The 24,354-nt window shown below is 43.5% G+C and overlaps 1 protein-coding gene across 1 annotated transcript in view; it reads left to right on the top strand.

The window, feature by feature from the left end:
* SMG5 (SMG5 nonsense mediated mRNA decay factor) overlaps positions 1-24,354 on the top strand; it is a 47,942-nt gene that overhangs the window by 7,611 nt on the left and 15,977 nt on the right. The window contains exons 2-13 of the mRNA XM_065420635.1: positions 1,164-1,262; positions 2,477-2,600; positions 4,489-4,645; positions 6,824-6,913; positions 7,997-8,086; positions 10,523-10,601; positions 11,489-11,614; positions 13,033-13,101; positions 16,805-17,013; positions 17,966-18,103; positions 20,969-21,397; positions 21,458-21,679. Of these exons, the coding sequence (XP_065276707.1) occupies positions 1,164-1,262; positions 2,477-2,600; positions 4,489-4,645; positions 6,824-6,913; positions 7,997-8,086; positions 10,523-10,601; positions 11,489-11,614; positions 13,033-13,101; positions 16,805-17,013; positions 17,966-18,103; positions 20,969-21,397; positions 21,458-21,679 (1,832 nt within the window). The remainder of the gene's footprint in view (positions 1-1,163; positions 1,263-2,476; positions 2,601-4,488; positions 4,646-6,823; positions 6,914-7,996; positions 8,087-10,522; positions 10,602-11,488; positions 11,615-13,032; positions 13,102-16,804; positions 17,014-17,965; positions 18,104-20,968; positions 21,398-21,457; positions 21,680-24,354) is intronic.

Raw genomic sequence — 24,354 nt, 5'->3', positions numbered from 1 at the left:
ATAGCCTGCAACTTGTTGGCAGGATGGAGGAAAGGGGAGTTGGGAGCTGTATTTTAAAGAGAGGATGTGAGGAATGAGTGAAATGCAGAGAGGTGGGTAGGCTGTTTACCATAGCTGGTTCAGTGGCTGTCAAGTTATAGGGTTGACAGAGGCAGAGGTTAAAAAGAAGACCCTAAGTAATAGAGTGGATTTGACTTGGTCATTGCTAAATTTTGCTTTCTTGAACTCCTTTTTAGGTATCAATCAGTGTGCTTTCTGCCTCTACTAATGTTTGCTGTTGATACTTACCAGATTCTCGGTTTTGATTATGGTGCAGTTGGATGGAATCGGTTTGGCCAGTCAGCTTAGTGCATATCTTCGAATCATCACATACTTTGTATTTTACACACGTTTGCATTCTTCTCCAGGAGACCCAGGAGTTTCAAGCAGTGACTCATGAATGCAGTTTTTGCATTGATGGTATACTGGATGTTGCCTGCTCAATGTTGCAGCTGGCTTTGGAGAAAACATTTTGTTTTTAATTCAGGTGTTTTAAACTGTTCTGCCAGAAGCATAATAATACTTGGCTCTTATGAAGCACATTTCTTCCAAGGATCTCAAAGTTCTATGCACTTATTAATGAATGAATCACTACAACAATGATGGGGAAAGTGAAGCACAATGAAAGTGAAGAAGTGACTTGTCCAAGGTCCCGCAGCAAGTCAACAAAAGAACAGGAAATACAGGACTGTTGATCCTTAACCCCCTCCTGTAATCACTGAAAACCAATCTGTTTTGACTTTTTTTTTTTTTAACTGCAGAGGTTAAAAGTTGACAATAGTGTATCAATAGAAGTCTGTCTCATTTAAGTCTGCTGGTGCAAAAATACTTTATATTTGACTCATCAGGCAGTGGTACCCAGTAGCTAAGCAGATGAACTCTAGCATATACTTTATTGGTTACATAAGACCTTTCTTTTTTCCATAAGCTGTTAAGGATAATAGAACTGTTCAAAAATAGCAGATCAGTTGGTGTGATATGGGGTGGTACAGTTCATTAATGATAATATTAAATAGGCCAGCCTTCTTCCCTGCCTGAAGCTATCATGGGTAGAGCCTGGATCTCATAGAAGGCCCTCACGTGAATTGTTATCCTGAAGCTCTTCTTTCTGTATTGTCTGGCAGAGCGGTGGTGGAGGCAGTTCATAGACTGGATCTCATTCTTGGTAACAAGGCAGCTTATCAAGAAGTGTTCAAGCCAGAGAACATCAGCTTGAGGAACAAGTAAGTTGGGCAGATGCCGCATTTTAATTTTTGGTAGGAGAAATCTAATGTGCTAAGTTACACACGGCTTTGTTTCAGCAGTTTCACAGGGAACTGAATTTGTAATGCACCTGTCAAGCAAAGTATCCACTAGCTCTTTGTGTGTTCTGTTTGTACAGCTCCTAACGCAAAGTTGTCCTGGTTTATGACTGGGACTCCGACAAAACAGATAACTGTTCATTGTGGTTAATGATCTGTTTTTATAATTTTATAATTACAATATCTTAAAATACCTGTGTATTGAATGAATTTCATACATATAAAGTGAAGCCTGTTTTAATTTTCCAGCAATAAATAAATAAAATAAACTTCTTGCCTAGTAGAGAAGATTCTTTATCTCATGGTTGAAAAAAATTGTACTGGAAGCCATAGAGGGATAATTAAAAGTGATTGCTTATTGGGGGTGGTGCTTCGTGCAGGTTTCATTCTATGTAAATGCTACTCTGACAGCATTTTTAGTTCCCCTGCTGTGGAAATTTATTATGTGGCTTGCTTTAGTGTTTACTTCTCTGTAAAAGTGTCTTGCAGGTTGGATGCTGATAAATAGCTGGTAAGAGTGCTAGGCTAATTGTACATGTTCATTCACTCCCTCATTTGCATAATTATTATAGCTAATTTTAGCCTGTACGCTTCTTGTGCAGCTCTGAACACATCATTGCTTAAAAATAAAGTATATTTATGTCCCTCTTCCACTCTCAAAAGAATTGCTAGGCAGGAGAGTCTGCCACAACATGTAGGGCTTGAAGGGTGGCTGGAGGGGTGAGCTCGGGAAATTCTTGCCTCTCTGGTCTTGCGGTGGTGTGTATATGTTGGGGGTGGGCTGCCCCATGAATTGGCAGGCCACAAGCCGTCTTATTACTTGTGCAGAAGAATGGCTCCCTGCTTACAGAGGAGGAGGGATACATACGGCTCCCTCAAAAGACTGACAACCCCGCTCCATGCGTCAGCCAGACTGGTCATGAGCAGAGGGAGCGACTGCCCATCCCTCTCCCTTAGGGCTGGGCATGTTGCTGTCAATCTGGAGTGTGAGTGACCCAGAGTGCATGGCCACTAGGTGGCCATGCTGCCCCTTTAATGACATTCAGGCTTTCCTTTGTCCCTAACTCATGTGGTTGTGGTTATGTAAGTGGCTACTGCAGCTAATGGAATGGTAAACTTTCTGCTCTGTGTCTCAGGTTGCGAGAGTTGTGTGTGAAGCTGATGTTCTTGCATCCGGTGGATTATGGGAGAAAAGCAGAGGAACTGCTGTGGAGAAAGGTTTACTATGAAGTTATCCAGCTCATTAAAACGAATAAAAAGGCAGGTATCTGTGCCTCTGAGCCAGAAATTCTTGTGCTGTGTGACGTGTTAATGGCGTAATTTATTTGGAAACAGGGTCCGAGCATAAGACTGGGAGCCAGAAGCTCCTGAATCCTAATCTTAGCTCTATCATAGACTTCCTTTCTAACCATGGGCAAATCGTTATGGCCTTGGAGGTGCAGGTGCAGAGAGCCTCTCCAAATTAGGTTGCTTTCCGTTTCCCCATCTCCAAAATAAGAATAATATCTCCATGTGAAGCAGGTGTCGGAATCAATTCATGTGAAGATCCAGAGAAGTGCTGATTAGTTTCATGCTAGAGAGAATCTAGAAAGTCAAATTACTTTTATTATATAGTGCTGTGCACATTATCCTGGTGATCTTACTAGATGAATGTAAAATGAACTTCATTCTAATTGGAATACCATACTGGTTTTATCTAAAACAGGTTCTGCTTTATAGCAAACTGAGGTCTCCTGGTGCCTTCCATCTGAGGACCTCAGTTCTTTACAAATACCGTGTTAATGAATGAGGCCATAGGATCTCTGAGGTGGAGGGAAGTATTGAAAACAAGTGCTCAGATATCACAGTTTAGATCACAAAGGGTATGCTTTCCTTCTTTTTTTTTTTTTTTTAAAGGTCAGGAAAGCAAGGTATAGAGGTGTTGTGACTTGCCCGGGTTATTGCAGCGAGTCTGTGGCAGTGCTGGGAACAAAATCCAGATTTCCTGACTCTCAGCTCTGTGTGTTGGCTTCAAGATCATCTTTGCCATCTAGTGAAACGCCATTGGTAGTGCCATAGAATGAAAGTCCTGGTTTGTTTCAGTGCCTCACTATGAACAGATAGCAATTCGAGTTAAGGAAAATATTCTGAAAAAATGAATTCACTTTGAGTTGTGTGTGTAAATACAGTATATGTGTGTGATTCTATTAGGGGCACAAGTCCTACAGCTCTTCCACCCTGCTGTCCCACAATAGTAAATCAGATGAACCGAGGAGGGAAGAAAGATTGACGCTGCTGATTTTTAGGTGGGATGCTTGTGAGAGTCTACACTACCAAAAAAAAAAAAGTGTGTAACTCAGATTAAAATAGCAGTGAAGATGCTTCAGCTCTGCTTTTAATTCGGTTTAGCATCTTGAGTGCAACTCCACGGGCTTTAACTCAGGCTGCTAATCTGAGTGACAAGCTGATTTGCTGTCTTCACTGCTATTTTAACCCAAGTTAAGAACACACCTTTTCTTGCAGTTATGGACCTGCTCTTAGAGGTAGAATCATCTTGGCCTGTTGAGTGTGGCTGATCAGGGAAGGTTTGATTTATTACTGCTGGAAACAAGGTTATTTTGCATTGCCAGAAACCTATCTTTGGTAGTTGTTAAATACACCTGAGGGTGTTGGTGGCTAAATGCATAATGACAATGTAATCAGTGCGGTCAGGTAATTCATAAAGGTTAGAGATCTGAAACATCTCTTAGGTATAGTCTGTTTCCCCCCCAGCCAACAAATGATTTTTCTTGTGAGCATTTGGTTCACTCTCTTCCCAAGCTAATGGATCTTTCACCATTTCCCTTGGGAGAATAAAATGGAAATAGGAAACATTTCCTGATTTTTCAGTTTGTGTTTTAATTTCTTAATAGTCTATTTTCCCCAGTTATACCTCTGTACAGTGTCTAAACAATTTCTCCTTTCTTGATATTTACACCTGTTAAATACTAGATATTAACAGTACTGGTTAGGTTATTGAGCAGGAAAGTGGAGTGAATTGAGGGAGGATGGCAAAAGGTGAGTCACCAGCTACCTCCGTTTTACCAAGTGCAACTCATGTTGCTGGCCGGAATCTTACTGGACTGCATTAACAGGCTCTCACCTGGCTGCCTATTTCTGTTTTCTACAGCACATTCACAGCCGCAGCACCCTGGAGTGTGCATACCGGACTCACCTAATTGCTGGCATAGGATTTTACCAACACCTTCTTCTCTACATTCAGTCTCACTATCAACTGGAGCTGCAGTGCTGTATTGACTGGACCCACGTAACCGACCCACTGATAGGTCAGTGCCTGATGTGTATTCGCTCTTGGTTGATGCAAGAGTCATAAGCAGATGGCTCCCCTTGCAATTACTTGTCTCTGTTTCAAAATGCAAATTTCTCATTAGCTTGTTATCTGTTCAAAACACAGTCTGTTCAGCTTTTATTTTCAAGTGAAAACTTTTGGTAATGTTGGTCTCTAAGGTGCCACAAGTACTCCTCGTTCTTTTTGCTGATGCAGACTAACACGGCTACCCCTCTGAAACCTCTAGCAAGTGTTAATGTTCAGTATGGCGGATCTTACAGCACAATTTTGAAAAAGCACTTACCTCTGGCTATAAAGAGTGAGCAAAATTGTATTGCACTCTTGTTATCTCCTTCCCTCTGTGTGTTACATTTGTGTGCTTTATCCTGCATGTATGTACTAAGACTCTTGATGCTGCAATTGAATCTAGGCAAACCTCTGCACTTCTCTGACTTCAGAGGTTTATCCATGTGGTTCCAATTGCAGAAATGGAGCTGAAACTTCAGCTGATTTTTTGTATAATTGTTGTTGTTGTTATTTATATGAGATGGGGGAATAATGAAACATTGAGAGGGACTTTTTAAGTGGAGAAAAAAGAATTTGGAGTTAGAGATATCCACATGTATCTAGCAATGGAATATTTTTACTTGTTTGTGTTCAGTTCTTAGCTGGTGGAAGATGATTATATTGCAGTTGGCTTTGAAACATCAGTTTAGAAGGCAGATGTCCTTAGCAACTGTTGCTATGAGAAACATCTTCATGGTACTACAGAGCTAATAAATCCTATTTTAAATTATGGCTGGATTTGTAGTCCTTGATAAGTGACTGCATTTGCACAGGTCCTGTCCTCTAAGGGTACGTCTATACTTACTTCCTGGTCCGGATGTAAGCGATCGATCTTCTGGGATCGATTTATCGCGTCTTGTCTAGACGCGATAAATCGATCCCGGATCGATCCCGGAAGTGCTCGCCGTCGACGCCGGTACTCCAGCTCAGCGAGAGGAGTACGCGGCATCGACGGGGGAGCCTGCCTGCCGCGTCTAAGTTCGGACTAAGGTACTTCGAATTCAGCTACGTTATTCACGTAGCTGAATTTGCGTACCTTAGTCCGAAGTGGGGGGGTAGTGTGGACCAGACCTAAGTTGCTGCAGACTATTATATTAAAATGTAATAGCATGCAGACCTCATAAGCATACAATGAAAATTAAACACTGCAGCATCATTAAAAATGGTGGATGGGGAAGAGTCGTGCAGACAACTAAAAATGGGGGAAGTCGGAGGAGGCTAATGGCAAGTGGCGAAAATGGGGATTACAGACGTACATGGTAAAATATTTTGTAGGTTCACCATCAGCTATAGGTACAACTTTGGAGTCAGCGTATTGGTAAAATATCACTTATGCAATGTCTGTAAATAATCAGAACACATTCCTCACTGGTCACTGGCTGGTGAGAAGGTGCTGATGGAAGATTGTTTCCAAAAAATCTGTCCTGATGAGACATGTCCCACCAGTGACAAATACCTCCAGGAGTTAAGATGACTCACGCTTGATTGTTTTAGTTAGCTTTAGATCAGCTGATTTTACCCCTCTTTTGTTGCTCCTGCCACTTCCCAATGACTGAGGGTTTTTTTCTGGAGGCTTTTCTCCCTGTAAGACTGCTGATGCTGTAGCTACAGGAATATATTTTGTTCTTTATCCCTTTCACCCATTTTATTTCTCTTCCTCCCCTGTTGTCGGTCATCTCATCTTCTCTCCTTCTTTTTCTCCCTGTTCTTTTAACAGTCTCTCCAAGCTCATCCAGTGTTGAATGCACACCACATTTCAAGTGGCTTAGTGGTAAAAGTTCTGGCCCTGGCTTCAGTACAAATGAGTGAGGTAGCACTGTTAATGATCGCTGTGGAACAGTGCAGCATACTGCCCTTAGGAGAAGTGAGGTGGCTTAAAAAAAAAGGATATGTTGTCTGCATGAGTCTTGCACCATCTGGTAGCCTGAAACAAACCTGCATTGATCTATAATACAACACAGACAAAGGCCAGCACTCCGGTCTCAGTGTGTGATCTCATATTTGCATTCACTTAACCGTCATGTATCTCATGAAGAAGCGTAGGCTGCTGCTATCTCTTTCCAGCAGTCTTCACCCATGGGTGTGTTATGATTTGGTATTTCTCATATAGGCTGCAAGAAACCTGTGTCTGCATCGGGGAAAGAAATGGAATGGGCACAGATGGCGTGTCACAGATGTCTGGTTTATCTGGGAGATTTAGGTAAGAGCAGTGTTTTCTTGCAGGGGGACCTTTAAAATATAAAAGCTGTTGCAAGCATAGCACTGATACCATGATCGTTAGTCACCAGCGATAATTCCTTGCAGACACTGGTTTGTCTTAGGCCTGTTGTACGTTTAGAATTTAGATTGACACAGTTGTGTTGCTCTGGAGCAGGGGGAGGGGGAGAATCCACACTTCTGAGTGCCATATCTGTGCTGACCTAACCCCAGTGGATGGAGGTAGTTTTTCTATAGTGATGGAAAAGCCGTAGGCTGCTCCTGCAGTAGGGGATTGTTTGGTATAGCTACAGCACCGTCGACAGTATAGACAAGCCCTTACACGCACTTGTCACTGACAGATTTGAAGTGAAACCCTCTCAGATAATAGATCTGTTACAGAATGTGGAGGTCCTGTCTTAGTGCCAGCAGACATGGAGTATGCTATTTACTTAGAAATGTAACAAGTGTTGTGGGTCTGAATCCGTTTCTGTATAAGAACATAGGGTCTGACTTTCACTTGCATTGCTCTGGTACTGTAAAGAAGTCCTTAAAGTGAGCATAACTTACCATGTACAGTCTAAGGCCCTGACCAAGCCTGAGTGGTGCAAGGAGGCCTGAGGGTAAATGAGAATTTGGCCCAACATGCAGAATTCTAAATTGAATCCCGTGCAGGGCGATAATGACAAAGCTGTGGCTTTTCAATAGTTAGTATGAAACATGTACATGTGTTGGTCCATTCCGTAGTGGACTTGTGTCTGTATCTCACAGTCACGACCACAAGAAGTGAGCGTGTGACATGATTTAACTTCTTGCTTGAATATCTGTGTGTGCATGTGAAGGAACGAAAATACATGTGAATGTACACGAATAACTTAGAGAGACAGGGTGGGTGAGGTAATATCTTTTATTGGACCAACTTCTCTTGGTGAGAGAAACAAGCTTTTGAGTGACACAGAGCTCTTCTTCAGGTCTGGGAAAGGTACTCCAAGCATCACAACTAAACACAACATTGTTCCCTTTTTGCAATGGGCAATACTAGAGCTCAGCCTGTGGTTTCTGTTGTGCATGATGTCTTTCTTTTCAGCTCGCTATCAGAATGAGTTGGCAGGTGTGGACACGGAACTGTTGGCTGAGAGGTTTTACTATCAAGCCCTTTCTGTTGCCCCACAAATCGGTAAGTGAATTGCCATGAATTTGGGAGCCTTTCAGAACAATAATGTGGCTCACGTAGCCTAAACCTCTTGTGAAAATGACTAGAGGAAATCACTGTTGTACCAATTGCTCTACTTTGGGTTACCCTTACGTTTCTTACTTTTGAGAGATTTGTTTTATTATCCAGTTACAATAATTCCCCTTTGAGACTCTCTCTTGCTGGCAAACCAAGGAGAGGAGAGCATCTCTGCTTTAACTCCCAGGATGACTTTGATTTATCAGGTAACTTCCCCCTCATTTTCTAGCCGCATCATGCATAAAAGTTCAAATTTACACGGAAGTGGTGATGTCATACTTGTCTGGCTCAACCAAGGTCCAGCTGTGTATTGCTGCTTTTGCAGAGCATTAATGCTAATACAACTTCTCTCACTGATATAACCCCACATGCTCCTCTTTTGACTTACAAGCAGTTACTTTGTGCAAATATAACATAGTGGGAGACTGGGAGTTGGACTCCTGGGTTCTATTCCAGGCGCCACTATGACCTCTTGGGCAAGTCACTTAACACTCTGTGCCTCAGTTTTCACACCTGTAAAATGGGGAAATTTTGCTACATTACAAGGCTAGTGCATGTAGAACACTCTGAGCTCAGACAAAAGGTACAATAGAAGTACAGGAACTTATTAAATAGCTTTCTTGTCTAATGTCTTTTAAATAGTCAGTTGCAATTAAAATTTAGTTTTAATTTCTGTAATGCTCCTGTCATGTTCTCAAAGCATATGCACAAATTAGAAATGCATTAATTCAGAACAAAATTGATACAGGGTCAATTAATGATTCAAACCTTCCTGGACATACCGACTGCCTGAGCTGCCCTGAAGAAGCTTGGCTGAATAGAGTGGTCTTGCAGAATGCCCTGAAAGGCTTACCAGGTCTGACATCCTAAGTTTGAGAATCAAAGTTGAGGGCCTCTGACTGAGTGTGCTTTTATAGCACTATACAGATATTGAAGTGTAGGGTGTCTTAATTAAAAGCCTCAAATGATCTCAATTGTGGGCTTCCGATGTGAGCAGAGGTAGCTAAGAGCCTGAACTATATAGATGCTTAGAGTCAAATTAACCACTTGAGCTGCACTCAGAAACAAACAGTACAGATCATGGAGCACATGTGTAACGAGCCCCCTCAGAGAGGTATTGTTAAGTGGACAGCTGCATTCAGTAGAGGCTAAAGCTTCTGAGTGGTCCTTAGAGGCAGTTTTTACAAAGAGTCCAGTTACAAAAATACAGTGCACGGTTTTTTCCTTGTTGAGTTGTTGCTATGGCTGACCCCTAAGTATGAATAATTGGTGTTTATTGATAGATTTATATAGCATGGTAAACTTATACGGCACTTTTACAAATGTAGCTAAGATGTTCTAGCAATCCTTAGCTGACTGGCTAAGCAGCAGTTCTGCAGAAAAGGACCAGGGGATTACAGTGGACGAGAAGCTGGATATGAGTCAGCGGTGTGCCCTCGTTGCCAAGAAGGCCAACGGCATATTGGGCTGTATTAGTAGGAGCATTGCCAGCAGATCGAGGGAAGTGATTATGCCCCTCTGTTCGGCACTGGTGAGGCCAGACCTGGAGTATTGCGTCCAGTTTTGGTCCCCCCACTACAGAAGGGATGTGGACAAATTGGAGAGAGTCCAGCGGAGGGCAACGAAAATGATTAGGGGGCTGGGGCACACGACTTACGAGGAGAGGCTGAGGGAACTGGGGTTATTTAGTCTGCAAAAGAGAAGAGTGAGGGGGGATTTGATAGCAGCCTTCAACTACCTGAAGGGGGTTCCAAAGGGGATGGAGCTCGGCTGTTCTCAGTGGTGGCAGATGACAGAACAAGGAGCAATGGTCTCACGTTGCAGTGGGGGAGGTCTAGTTTGGCTATTAGGAAACACTATTTCACTAGGAGGGTGGTGAAGCACTGGAATGGGTTCCCTAGGGAGGTGGTGGAATCTCCTTCCTTGGAAGCTTTTAAGGCCCGGCTTGACAAAGCCTTGGCTGGGATGATTTTGTTGGGGTTGGTCCTGCTTGGAGCAGGGGATTGGACTAGATGACCTCCTGAGGTCTCTTCCAACCCTAATACTCTATGAATCCAAATCAGGCAGACAGCACAGTAGTTTAGGAGAGAAGGGGACCGGTGAATTATTGATGACTAGGAGGACTTGCTTGAAGGAGAAAGGAGAGCAAGCAGAGGAGGGACAGGAAGATGTGAGGGTAGCATGAAGCAGAATGGAAAAAGGTGAAGGGATCAAGTAGCCAGAGCCTCTTCAACATGGCTTTGTTAATATCCTTTGTACCTGCTGGCGCTGTACACCTTCTATCATGAACGGAAATGTAGCGAGATGTGAAGGATCTTCTTGCATGAGGATTGTTTGAAATAACACAGGCTTAGTTCACTCTCCTTTTAATTTTCATGACAGGGATGCCCTTTAACCAGCTGGGGACACTGGCAGGGAGTAAATATTACAACGTGGAAGCTACCTACTGCTATTTACGCTGGTGAGTGTCTGTTACAGAACATACTGAGGCTGGAGGGAGCATCCTCATTGCTCTCCCAGTCAATGAGCCAGATTTTCTCCTTTTTTCTTCATGTGTTGCTCCATTTCCTTGCACATCTGCTATTAGTGGGAATGCTGGTGGAGAGAGGTGGTGAAGGCTGCCTCCCTGACAAGACTGTACTGGATCACAGGGCCACCATGCCACCGATTAAATAAACACGAAGGGCCAGATTTTGAATGATATTTAGGCACTTAAAGATGAAGACGGGTGCCTAGGTGCTTGTAAAGGGGCAGGCAAGTCCCTGCAATCTAGTGTGGCGCTGCCTGTGTGACCCACTTTTAATTTCCCCGGGACAAGGGAGAGACCAACACACGCTAACCAAATAGCATATCCCCTTTTAATAAGGGTTCGGGACCTGAGTAATTACAATAAACAGTTCCTAAGGTTCTCCCCTGAGGGCCGTGGTTCACCTCCCGGATTTCAAGTCCACAGAACAAAGCTGCTGGCCTGAGAGAAAACCACCACCACCCCGCTGCAGCCTGCATGGCTTCTATTCCCCTCTGTCTTACTCCGCTTCCTGTTCCTGTTTAAATAGCTCTGTCCTAGTGTGGGGCAGGTCTCCTTGATTACAACCCAGGCTGTCCCTGAAAGGGGGAGTGCACGCCTTCACAGTGCCCAATGCCTACTGAAATCCGTATAAATCAATCTATCCCTTCAGCGCCTTGAAGAGTCTCACTCGGGACCTATCTTCATGTTTAGGTGCCAAAATACCTTTTAAAAATTGAGCCCTAAGATTCGTGGCACAGCCCAATCAAAGCCACGAAAAGTAACTGGTGAGAATCCCTGCGGAAAAGTAACTTTTTGTTTGTAAAATGTTGGTATCTTAGTATCCAGTCTGAAGTGTCCTTTGAAGGTGCCTATGGTAACCTGAAGCGGCTGTATGACAAGGCAGCCAAAATGTATCACCAGCTGAAGAAATGTGAAACCAGGAAACTGTCTCCAAGCAAAAAACGGTAAGAACACAGAGAAGAGGGTGGTATTGGGACAAGACTTGGAATGCGATCATCAGTGGCTTCCGTTAGAAACAGGGCACTGGGTATGATTCCTGGGAACTTTAATAGGGTATGGAGTGTCTGGCACAAATCCAGCTCAAATCAGTCGCCAGTCACAGTTGTTGCTGTTCAATAGACTCTTTTTGATGATCTCAGTCTAGATCCCACTATTGGCCCCTTTAGTGGTGATCTCTGGGAAAGGGGCCAAGGATTGACTAGGTGCAAAGGTTGAATTCCCCTCTCATCCCTAGAGCTGGTTGCTGCAGATCAGGGTTGAGGCATACTGGTGGAGTGGAATATGTAGGAAGCTTGCACTGTTACTGCCTATGTATATCCAGCCTGTGGACTTCAGTCTCCAGGGCTGTCATTCTATCACAAGGACTAAATTTCACATTACGAAATAAAAAGCAATATGGGAACTCTGGCATCAAGTAGGTACTGAGAGCCCTTTCATCTAACTCAGCAACCTACCGTAACCCACTGTTATTCACTAATACCTTGTGTCAGCAATGTAGCAGTTTACTTTGTTTTAAATACATCTTTGCTAGTTGTGTTTACTGCTGCCTTTGCAGGAGAAGTCCATATAGTCATCACCCATCTAGTAGACCAATATTCATGGTGCATTTAATAGGAAGTCAATAGTGTGAGTAACTTGTTTCCATTTATCTGGCCTTGATTTTTAATGCATTAGAATTTTCTGCTAATGGTCTGGTTCTATTCTTAGTGCTCTTCTCAAGCATTATCCAGACTAGTTTCTTCCTTCATGTCTACCACCTGCTTCCAGATATTCTAGTGCCTGAGCCAAATAAATATCCAGTAGATATGCAGTTTGTTCCACTCTGCATCTCCAGAGCCTGACATATGGTTGGTTGGTTGTGTGAAGTGGTTCCTGACCCCTCTCGGATTGAGAGAACACATTTTGTAAATGTGTGGATGAAAATTGGAGACTTGAATATTTTTCAACCAGAACTGCTGATCCATGAGAATACTGACATCCTCTGCCTTTACAGCTTAAGATCTTGCTCTGTTTAGTACTGAACAGCCTCAGAATTCTTGTTAACTCCCTTTAATGCTCCCCCCTGCCATTTTTGCCGTCCGAACTCCTGTGAATATTTCTTGTTTCCAAAGTTTAAACATGATCATAAGTTCTGAAATGGATGGAAAATCAATGCCCCTTTCTCAAAGCAGGACTCTCTGATGGCACAGATGTGTGGTCAAGCTAGATTTTGCCACTATAGTGAAGGTGGGAGACCATGAATAAACTAACTTACTAGCAATCCATCAGAAACCTGATTTACATACATGAATAAGAACATTGCTATCCTCTTGCAGCCAAGTGATGGGATACTCACTTAACTATGTTTCTCTTTAATCTTTAGATGCAAAGACATTAAAAGGTTGCTGGTGAGCTTTATGTATCTCCAGAGCCTTTTGCAGCCAAAAAGCAGGTAAGGTTACCATACAACTTCTATCCTCTGTAGGTGACTTGTAGCTGCAAACATTAGACATGGAAGAGACTTGCTTTGTATCCTCGCCACAAATGCAAAACAGCATATCTTAGTGATGCCTTTACTGAGCCTTTCAGTCAAGAATCCCAAATGTCAGGAAAGTCTTATAACACTTCTGTGAGGGAGGAGAGTATTATCACCACAGAGAAACTTCACACACAGGGATTAAATCATTTAGTCGTGGTCACTCGGTAAATCAGTGGCTGAGTGAATGTAGAATCAGAAGTTCTGACTTCCCAATCTCTCCGTGTCATCTTTGTGTTATGATGACCCGGAGAGATTCCGTGTCATCACGGCAAAGGCACAAATTGAGCTCAAACTAGCTACGGGAATAAAGGGGAACAAGAAGACTTTTTATCAATACATTAGAAGCAAGAGGAAGACCAAAGACAGGGTAGGCCCACTGCTTAGTGAAGAGGGAGAAACAGTAACAGGAAACTTGGAAATGGCAGAGATGCTTAATGACTTGTTTGTTTCGGTCTTCACCGAGAAGTCTGAAGGAATGCCTAACATAGTGAATGCTAATGGGAAGGGGGTAGGTTTAGCAGATAAAATAAAAAAAGAACAAGTTAAAAATCACTTAGAAAAGTTAGATGCCTGCAAGTCACCAGGGCCTGATGAAATGCATCCTAGAATACTCAAGGAGCTAATAGAGGAGGTATCTGAGCCTCTAGCTATTATCTTTGGAAAATCATGGGAGACGGGAGAGATTCCAGAAGACTGGAAAAGGGCAAATATAGTGCCCATCTATAAAAAGGGAAATAAAAACAACCCAGGAAACTACAGACCAGTTAGTTTAACTTCTGTGCCAGGGAAGATAATGGAGCAAGTAATTAAGGAAATCATCTGCAAACACTTGGAAGGTGGTAAGGTGATAGGGAACAGCCAGCATGGATTTGTAAAGAACAAATCCTGTCAAACCAATCTGATAACTTTCTTTGATAGGATAACGAGTCTTGTGGATAAGGGAGAAGCTGTGGATGTGGTATACCTAGACTTTAGTCAGGCATTTGATACGGTCTCGCATGATATTCTTATCGACAAACTAGGCAAATACAATTTAGATGGGGCTACTATAAGGTGGGTGCATAACTGGCTGGATAACCGTACTCAGAGAGTTGTTATTAATGGTTCCCAATCCTGCTGGAAAGGCATAACGAGTGGGGTTCCGCAGGGGTCTGTTTTGGGACCGGCTCTGTTCAATATCTTCATTAACGACTTAGATATTGGCATAGAAAGTACGCTTATTAAGTTTGCGGATGATACCAAACTGGGAGGGATTGCAACTGCTTTGGAGGACAGGGTCATAATTCAAAATGATCTGGACAAATTGGAGAAATGGTCTGAGTTAAACAGGATGAAGTTTAACAAAGACAAATGCAAAGTGCTCCACTTAGGAAGAAAAAATCAGTTTCACACATACAGAATGGGAAGAGACTGTCTAGGAAGGAGTACGGCAGAAAGGGATCTAGGGGTTATAGTGGACCACAAGCTAAATATGAGTCAACAGTGTGATGCTGTTGCAAAAAAAGCAAACATGATTCTGGGATGTATTAACAGGTGTGTTGTGAGCAAGACACGAGAAGTCATTCTTCCGCTCTACTCTGCTCTGGTTAGGCCTCAGCTGGAGTATTGTGTCCAGTTCTGGGCACCGCATTTCAAGAAAGATGTGGAGAAATTGGAAAGGGTCCAGAGAAGAGCAACAAGAATGATTAAAGGTCTTGAGAACATGACCTATGAAGGAAGGCTGAAAGAATTGGGTTTGTTTAGTTTGGAAAAGAGAAGACTGAGAGGGGACATGATAGCAGTTTTCAGGTATCTAAAAGGGTGTCATAAGGAGGAGGGAGAAAACTTGTTCACCTTAGCCTCTGAGGATAGAACACGAAGCAATGGGCTTAAACTGCAGCAAGGGAGGTCTAGGTTGGACATTAGGAAAAAGTTCCTAACTGTCAGGGTGGTTAAACACTGGAATAAATTGCCTAGGGAGGTTGTGGAATCTCCATCTCTGGAGATATTTAAGAGGAGGTTAGATAAATGTCTATCAGGGATGGTCTAGACAGTATTTGGTCCTGCCATGCGGGCAGGGGACTGGACTCGATGACCTCTCGAGGTCCCTTCCAGTCCTTGAATCTATGAATCTATGCCCCCTCACTGTGTTCAAATTCTTTGCCCAGTCTTCAAATCTGTGCTTCTATCAAGCATTGGCAGAATGACATCGGTGCAAAGGGTCACAATCTGCACACGTGCAGAACCATAGAGCAGTTCATTATAAACACCTGCAATCTAACCTCCTTGTTCAGGGGAAAGATGCTCTTCTTTCCATAACCTGTTTCTGTTGGAATAAGTGGAAAGCTTTGTACAGTTGCGTGGCTTTTCCTGGATTTTCTGTCTCTGCCAAGAGACTTCAGGTAGCTCTAAATTAACCCTTTAAATACTGTTGGGTACAGATTGATTTCTGCTAGGGGGCAGTCCACACTCTCTTATTCTCTTGCCCATTTTAAGGAATTGTTTTGTGCTGGTTGACCCTGGATTTACACTTCACTGGTACTCCATGTAACGCACATTCAGTGGGTGGTGTCTGTGTCTCAGGGTGGAAGAGGAAGTAGAGCTCCCCCAATTGCCCATGTCTGCTGTCCCATTCAAGAGGATTTGCTGGACCTTTTACAGCCAGTTTCTCTCTCGAAGCTGGGAACATCTTGTAACCCACTGTACCGATTCCCATAATGCTGCCTCTGAAGCAGCAAACAGCTGCCAATGATTCTGGAGTGTGTGTGAGGTTGCAGATGAGAACAGGTGTGGGGGATCACAGAAGGAAAAAGGTTGAGACCCTCGATTGAGGCTGTTACAGTGTAATGTGTTAATTACACAGTAGAAATAACTGATTCTGAAATGTTCACTCTTCTTAATAATGAAGGGTACTGTATATATTGATGTGTATTGCCATATAGTGCCTCCTGACCCAGGCATACCCCTGTGGGAAGAAAGTCACCCAGTGGTTATTTATATTTATCCATCTCATGGGGAATTTTTGTGTCTTATTCTAAAGTGCTTTGAGATCCTTAGGTTAAAAGAGCTATAGGAGTGTAAAGGATCGTTTTTCAGCCTCAGATTGAGCTCCAGATTTGTAGAAACCTGCTGGCTTTCCATAGCTGATTAGGTCAGTACGTTAATCTAATCAATGAAGAATTAGCTGGTTTACTGCTTAATATCCTGGCCATTACTACATGGGATGAAAGGTCAATTGGGGCTGGTTTCTCGCTGCCTGGGCCAGCTATGGCGGCAGCACCCTTAGCCCAAGAGTGAGGAGTTGAGCCCCTCGCTTCATTCTCTAGTGATCCATCCTGGCAGTATAGGAGACGCTCCGATAGCTGTTTACTGTATCACTTTAGTTTACACTCTGTAGGAATGGGACAGATTGCTCAGATTATCTAGTCTTTCCCCCTCTGCCTGTGCATGATTGTTCTCTTCAGTATATTCTCCAGTGCCTTGTCCTATCTTGTTCTAAATGACTTAAGTGATGACTGAGTTTGCACCAGTTTTCGTTCAGTATCCACATGAACATTCTGGTTGCCAGGAGCTTGAGACTTAACTTGCTGCAGGGCATTTGAAGAGTAAATCAATTTGTTTTTCCCCCCACGTTAAGCTCTGTGGACTCTGAGCTAACATCTCTTTGCCAGTCGGTGCTGGAGGATTTCAACCTTTGCTTGTTCTACCTGCCTTCTCCTCCTAATCTGAGCTCAGCGAGCGAAGACGAAGAGGAATATGAGAGTGGATATTCCTTCCTTCCCGACCTGCTCATCTTCCGCATGGTGATCGTCTGCCTAATGAGCGTCCACAGCCTCAAAAGGGCAGGTAATCAGTGCATTGACAACGAACACTGGTAGTGACGTAACTCATTGAATTGTAGTGCTGTGAGAGGAGGACAGCCTTGAAGAACATAAATGCTGAACAAGATGACCCGTCCATTCTGGACATTGACCTTCCATAGAATAAGGCAGTGGTCCCCAAACTGTGGGGTGCGGGGCCTGAGCCAGCCCCCATGGCGGGCAGGGAGAGAGTGCCATTCTGCCCCCAGCTCCGCTCCGGCCCCTGGCTCCCAGCCCCCCAGAGGGTTTGGACAGATTCCATTATGGATAAGGGGAGCCATGACGGAAAAAGTTTGGGGACCACTGGAATAAGGGGACCCACTTTACTCAGGTTAATTTAAAACTGGGTAACTCCTATAATCCAACTTGAAATTTGTTAGTTGTTAGTGATGGAGAAGACTTATTACATTGCATCTAAATCTGTCTCCTGGACCAGGTCAGGATTGCTCCCTGCAGTGTATTTTCTAGTGTCCAATTCAGTGTGAAATGTCCTAATTAATGATGCTTCCACCAGTTCCTTTGGGAAAGTGTAGATGAAGGATAACTATCTGGTATCGGAAGGATGTCAACACCAAGAAGGAAGAGGAATTGTTTAGAGTGTGCGACTTCTCTCCCTTCTTGGTGTTTGCATCCTTCAGACACCAGACAGTTATCCTGCTTGCCACCACTTTTTTCACTATAATAGGAAGATCTGCATAAAAAACTATTATTTCCTATCATTAAGGTGAGAGGTGAAATACTAGTGATGTCACCTTGGGCTGATTTAGGGATTGAAGTTTTTTCAGGAAGTGGTAACCGCTGGCTATTGATGCCGCTTGTCAAGATGGCTGTGTCCCATGCAATTAGACAGTAAATCTTAAACGTATCTTATTTGACATCCATTTTGCTGCAGAAGTGGGGTAGTCTATTCACTTCACCTCTGTGCTGTCTTGTTGCAGGTTCAAAGCAGTACAGTGCAGCCATTGCTTTCACTCTGGCCCTCTTTTCTCATCTGATAAACCACGTCAATATTCGCCTGCAGGCAGAACTGGAAGAAGGGGAGAATCCAGTTCCAGCCTTCCAGAGCGATGGCACAGGTAAGGGGAGGGAGGTGGTGAGTGCTATGTTAGCTCAAACGACTTCCCTGTATGTGGCTGCCACGCCCCTTTCTTGAGTGTATTCAGTATGAGCTTTATAGTGCAGTGCACGGCTATAGGTTTGCAGAGCTGAGTTTGAAACGCTTTGATTCTTCATTGCCAGGCGGGAAGCACTAGGCACAAGTCGTATGCTGAGTCTCGAGGGAAAGGAAGTCCCCTCTCTTACTCTAGAGTACCCTGTTCTGGAATGGCTATGCTTTCATAGGAAGCTCTCAGAGGGATGCTTGCTCTGTGAAAAATAGGGAAAATCCTCTGGGTTCAGAGGCAGCCCATGGGGAGGTGGTGGGGGACACAGTCAGACTGGAGACATTTGCTAAATGGTTGAGCAGCGACTTCAGTTTCACAGATGTGACCAAAGTGCGGGTCCACCCTGTCTTGTAATACCACTTGCTCCTCATTCATTTCAGGATCTAGGTCAAATGAGTCCTGCGTGGCTTTTAAAACTCTCCATTGGCTTTGCTCCAGCTGAACTCATGCATCTCGTCTGTGCCGTTCTTGCTGCCTCCTCTGATAAGTTTATGAATGGGCTTATATGCCGAGGTTGCCTGCTATAGAAGGGGACTGGACTGGACAACCCAGCAGGCCCCTTCCAATCCTGCGTCCTCTGCTCATCTAGCACTCCTCTCCTCTGTCCATTTCATGATCTTACAGTTCATGCAAGAGGCGCCTTCCCTGTTGTCTGGAACAGTCATTCTGTATCTCTCTCCAGTTCATTCTTCTTCAGTATCTCTTCTCCATGTCCACTGAAAGTAGGGCAAGAAGTAATTGGCTTAATCTGCAGCAAGGGAGATTTAGGTTAGAGATTAGGAAAAACTTCCTAACTATATGGATAATTAAGCATTGGAACAGGGAGGTTGTGGAATCCCCGTCATTAGAGGTTTTAAAGAACAGGTGGGACAAACACCTGTCAGAGACATTCCAGGTTTACTTGGTCCTGCTTCAGTGCATGAGGCTAGACTTGATGACTTCTCAAGGTCCCTTTCAGCCCTACATTTCTATTATTGTAGGATAAACAAGAGGTCTTTGGTCTCCAAGGTTGCCTATTGGATCAGGCTTTTTATTTTCTTTCAAGTCAATTCAGCTTCGGGGAAAGCTGAAGTCCCGCCCCTTCGTAAATTCTGCCCAATCACTATCTTTAGAAAAATGGAAATTCAGATTTTTCTTTGACCCAAGTAATGTACTTGAAGATTCACATTAAACAGGACTCTCCAGTATGTGGCCAGAGATAATTGGGATGACGTAATGACCACTAATTAAAGATGGGAATAACTTAACTCGCTATTTATAGGTTGAGGTTAATTTAATTAAATGTTGTCGTGCTGGGGTCTTAATCACTTGCCTTAAACAGTTCCACTGAACACACCAAACATATCCATAATAATGTACAGACTAGTCTGATCAGTAATAGCTGTATATCTTTAGAATGATGGCATGCTTGTGTAGCTCATTTATTTCTGTGGAAGAGGAATTTAACTTCCACTTTCTTTCCTTCCTTCCTTTCTTATAAAATTAATCAAATGTTTCAACCTGTATCTTGACTACTCCTCTGAGAAAATTCCCACATACCACTGCACTGTAGTGTTGCTTAATAAGCTATTGTTTTTATATAGTTGATGCAGATTCTCCCCCAGCCTTGGTTTTAAATAAAACAAGGTGAGTTAAGCACCTTAAAACGCTGAGCGCTATCGGTCTAATAAGAAAGGTGGATTAGACCAGTTCAATCCAAGATTACAGAGAGTAGCAGTTCGGTTTTAATTTCAAACCTTCTGGCATGCATGCAAGTATCCTGCCCCTTTGCTATATTGTCAGCAATCTGAAATGCATGCAACACGTTTTAATTGGAAAGTAAAATACAGGCTTGTTTTTAAACCAAGATTTTTATTGTAAATGCGTCTCAACCAAGACGAATTAGCCTCTGGTCAGGTGACTGAATTCTTGGCAGAAGATTGCATTTTTTATCAGTCAGTGAATTAGTTTAGTGCTTCTAATAAAAGGTGTGTATTCTTCTCTTGCTAAAGGATCATTAAGAAGTAAAATTTTCTCTAGTTAACTGTGTGGGCTCTTTCATTGGAGAGTTGGGCTGGGGAGAAAGTGGTTTTGTATTTAAATGAATTTTGTACTGGCGTGGCAGTCCTGAAGACTGAAGCCATATAATGACTGATCAGGTGCAGCTCAGACAATATGAATTTAAGCTTCTTTAGACTTCTCCCTGTGTACTCCAGTCTTGTCCTGGACAGACTCCATGTCTAAGGCCCATTCTTTCCTTAGTCTTTCTGCTGAAATTACTCTCAAAAGGGTGTTGATTGTGGGTTGTATAATATGGATTCCATAACTAGAAACTGGATCGAGATCTGTTCATTCATTTCACACTAGCTGCCCATCTACCAGCCGTCAAATGGAAATGGCTTTCACTTGACTAGGTAGGACTTGGGCAGGATTTAAACCAGTGTCATACAGGTTTCCACCCTGTATTTGCTAGGATAAACTTCTGCTGCTGGCTACTGAATGGATCTGGGGATTAGTAAATGCCATTAGGAGGTAAAGGAATTGTCCGTAATTAAACTTGTATGTTTCTTTGTGACTGGGGCTTGGTTGGGGTGTGGGGTTCCCATCGCTTCACTTGTTGGTGCTTACGTTGACTCATTTGTAAAGTGGAATTATCTCCCAAGGGTGCCTTGAAACATCCTCTGATGAAAGGTGCTATAGAAGTGAGACACTGACGCTTCCCCTGACTTGGGACTGGCCACCTGGTTGGGTTGTCCGTCAAACTGTTCCAAGTGTTTTTGTTTCGGGTGTCTTTTGCAGATGACCAAGAGACCCGGGAGCCCTTGAACTCCGTTGAGAAGGAAGCAGATGCTGACTTAGCCAACCACCGGCCCAGTGATGAGCAGAGGAAGAAGGACAGCAAGAAGAGTAAGAAATACTCTCGCCTCTCCTGCTTGCGCCGCCGGCGCCATCCCCAGAAGGTTGATGAGAGTGACCTGAGCGAGGGCTTCGACTCCGACTCCAGCCAGGACTTCACTAAGGGCAGCGATGGCTCGGATAGCGGCTCGGAGAAAAGCGACGAGGAGGTGGAGACGGCCTTTGATGTGGAGACAGACTCAGACATGAACAGCCAGGAATCCCGTTCCGACCTGGAGGATATGGAGGACGAGCCAGGGGAGGAGGGAGGCGGCCGAACCAAAAGCATGAAAAATGGGTCCAAGGAGGCCTTAAAAAACTGCATGGAGGGGAGTGGGCTGGTGGACTCTAAAAGCCTAAGTGTCTCCAAGACTGAGAATTCAGATGCTGCAGTCAATGGGCCAGGGTCCATGGGCACTAATGAAGCTAGCATAGCCAGTAACCTCCAGGCCATGTCCACACAGCTGTTCCAGACCAAACGCTGCTTTCGCTTGGCCCCCACTTTCAGCAATGTTCTCTTGAAACCAACTCATGAACCAGCTGCCTTGAAGGAGGTAGTGGACAGCAAGCCTTGTGTCAACGGGGATGTGGAGAAGCCCGGCTTCCCTGAACAAGGTAAGGATGGATACTTGATTACAAATGATATCTTTACTGTCATGGAAGAATACACAGACCTGGGTAGAAAATGATTGAGCAATAGCCGTCTTCTCGAGGAGTGAAATCCATCCCTGTGCAACACTATAGTGCATTATTGTGCACTACCGTGGCACCTGGGAGCCCCAGTCGTGGACTGAGACCCTGTTGTACTTGGTGCTGTACAGACCCAAGATGGTCCCTGCCCCAAGAAACTTACAATCTAAATGTAAGAAAAGAGACAACAGGTGGATATAGGGCGAGAACAATGAGACCTTATTGGTCAGCATGATACACTGAAGTCCCCTGGAGCCCTGTTTTGACCAGAGTGGGACTTAAGTGGTGGATAGGCTGCCTGTTCGCATAGGAATGAATTTCACCCTTAATGCATGGAAGGCCAGTTCCATACGTTACCGTAAAAGGAGAGGGCAGTGCCTCAGGACAAAGTTGTATAGTATTTCTCTGTGATGTAATAAAAGATGATTAACCTGTTAACACAGAACAGTTTAGTGAGATAACTTTACTTATTGAACTAATTTGAGATTGTTTGTAAGCTTCTGTGCAGTAGGCAGAATAATATTTCCAACTGGGTGTTTAGGGGCTTTATTTATTAATACAGAGGGACATAAGCCTGTGTGTTTCCCAAAGTGTGGGCTGTATTCCCCTGTGGGATGCAAAGGACTAACTGAGGAGGTATCAGTGGAACTTAGTTCTCGAAAATGTCAGCTTTTATTTTTAAAGTCTCTAGCTGTGATGGTTGTGAAGAAAACCTTCAAAATGTGAAGCAGATGTAACTCGTACAGAGATGTCTGCCTGAGTTTTCAGAGAGTCTGAAATAGTATCTCTGTGGTCTGAACGACCCTATTCATTTCAGTGAGTGCTGATTTACATGCCAATGAGAGTGAACGGTGTTGACATTTAAACACTTTGCTGCTCTTCAAAGCATGTAAGAAAGGAGAGGAAAGGTCATGTTATGAAGATCTATACCAGCATTTCCTAAAGTTTGGGGTGCAGAGGATTGGATTGCAGGGTGGAGATGATGTATAAATTAAGGCTATAGCTACACGACAGAGCCTGTGCTGGCATAGTTCCCTAGTATGCAGCCTAAGCCGGTAGGAGTTCTTCTGCTGGCATAGCTACGCCACCTCCCCAAACTAAGCTAATAGAAGCACTCTTCTGTCAGTAGAGTTGCTTCTGCATGGGGGTTTTGCTGGCAGATATTGGCTAGGGGCTGTGAATTTTTTCACACTCCTAGATGACGTAAGTATGCCAGCATAATTTTGTAGTGTGGACCAGGCATTGCAGGGTAGCCAAAGAGTTGAGGTCAGTTTCATTTTCTTAAAAGGGGCCTCAAGTTTCAAAACTTTGGGAAATGCTGTTATAACCTGTTCACAGGGAACAGTTCTGATTGACTGGGTCTTTCTCATCTCTGACTTCTGTGGTACTGTGAAAAGCAGACTTAGCACCATTTTTCTCTGTTGCCCTGCATGGTGTAGTCCAGGGGTAGGCAACCTATGGCACGCGTGTCAAAGGCGGCACGCGAGCTCATTTTCGGTGCCACTCACACTGCCCGGGTCTTGGACACTGGTCCAGGGGGCTCTGCGTTTTAATTTAATTTTAAATGAAGCTTCTTAAACATTTTAAAAACTTTATTTACCTTACATACAACAATAGTTTAGTTATATATTATAGACTTATAGAAAGAGACCTTCTAAAAACGTTAAAATGTATGACTGGCACATGAAACCTTAAATTAGAGTGAATAAATGAAGACTCGGCACACCACTTCTGAAAGGTTGCTGACCCCTGGTGTAGTCATTTTACACCAGTGCAAAGTATGTACAAAATGCTACTATTCCGATTTGCAGGTATTTCGTAGTGGATTAGGGTAAATGACTGCACGAGGTGTAGGGTAAGGGAGAAATGGGCCATTAATGTTTAAATGCCGATACAAAGTCATCAGCATGTCTGTAAAATTAGTTTTGGGTTCTGTGTTTTGTTAATGCTTCCCGATGAAATTAATTCCACTCACAAAGCTAAAGGTCTGTTCAATTGCTAGTGCTGCAGAGTCTAGCTGAATTTGAAATTTTGGCTGTTTTACTGCTTATTAAATCATAAAAATTCTGTGATTGGCAATTTCCTGGTGACTCTAAACAGAATCCATGTGACTCTCCTCTAGCTGTACTGGCTGGGTGAGCTCTGTAGTGTCCACAGAAGTGAAAACTTGTTTGTATCCGTAAAAGTCAGCAGATTTGACTGAATGACATGCAAGGAGCAGAGAGATGTGGAGTTAGGGGCAATTTCTATACACTCTCAATCATAACATCACATCAGTCTTTAGGTTTGTAGGGCCAGATTCTAACTTTAGATGCACAGTAGATGGCACTGCAGATTTCTTAAAGCTATTCAGTGACCTGTATTATTCAATCAAAGTAATGCTCTGGGAGAGAACAGCTAGAAAAAGAGATGATATAACACAAGTGCATTATTTGTATTTCAGATAAACCACTTGAGCCAATCTGGTCTTGTTTGTTAGTCACTCCTTCCAGCTTCCCTTATATCGGGGAGCAAGGAAGCATTTTGCATCATGCTCAAACCTAGTTTCCATGGGCATGCAACTCTGACAAGGACTCAGGCTTTGCCTAGGCTAGGATGTA

This window comes from Emys orbicularis, chromosome 20 (assembly GCF_028017835.1).
Source record: "Emys orbicularis isolate rEmyOrb1 chromosome 20, rEmyOrb1.hap1, whole genome shotgun sequence".
NCBI lineage: Eukaryota > Metazoa > Chordata > Testudines > Emydidae > Emys > Emys orbicularis.
The sequence above is the reverse complement of the archived record's forward strand: the minus strand, read 5'-3'. Positions and strand labels throughout refer to the sequence as shown.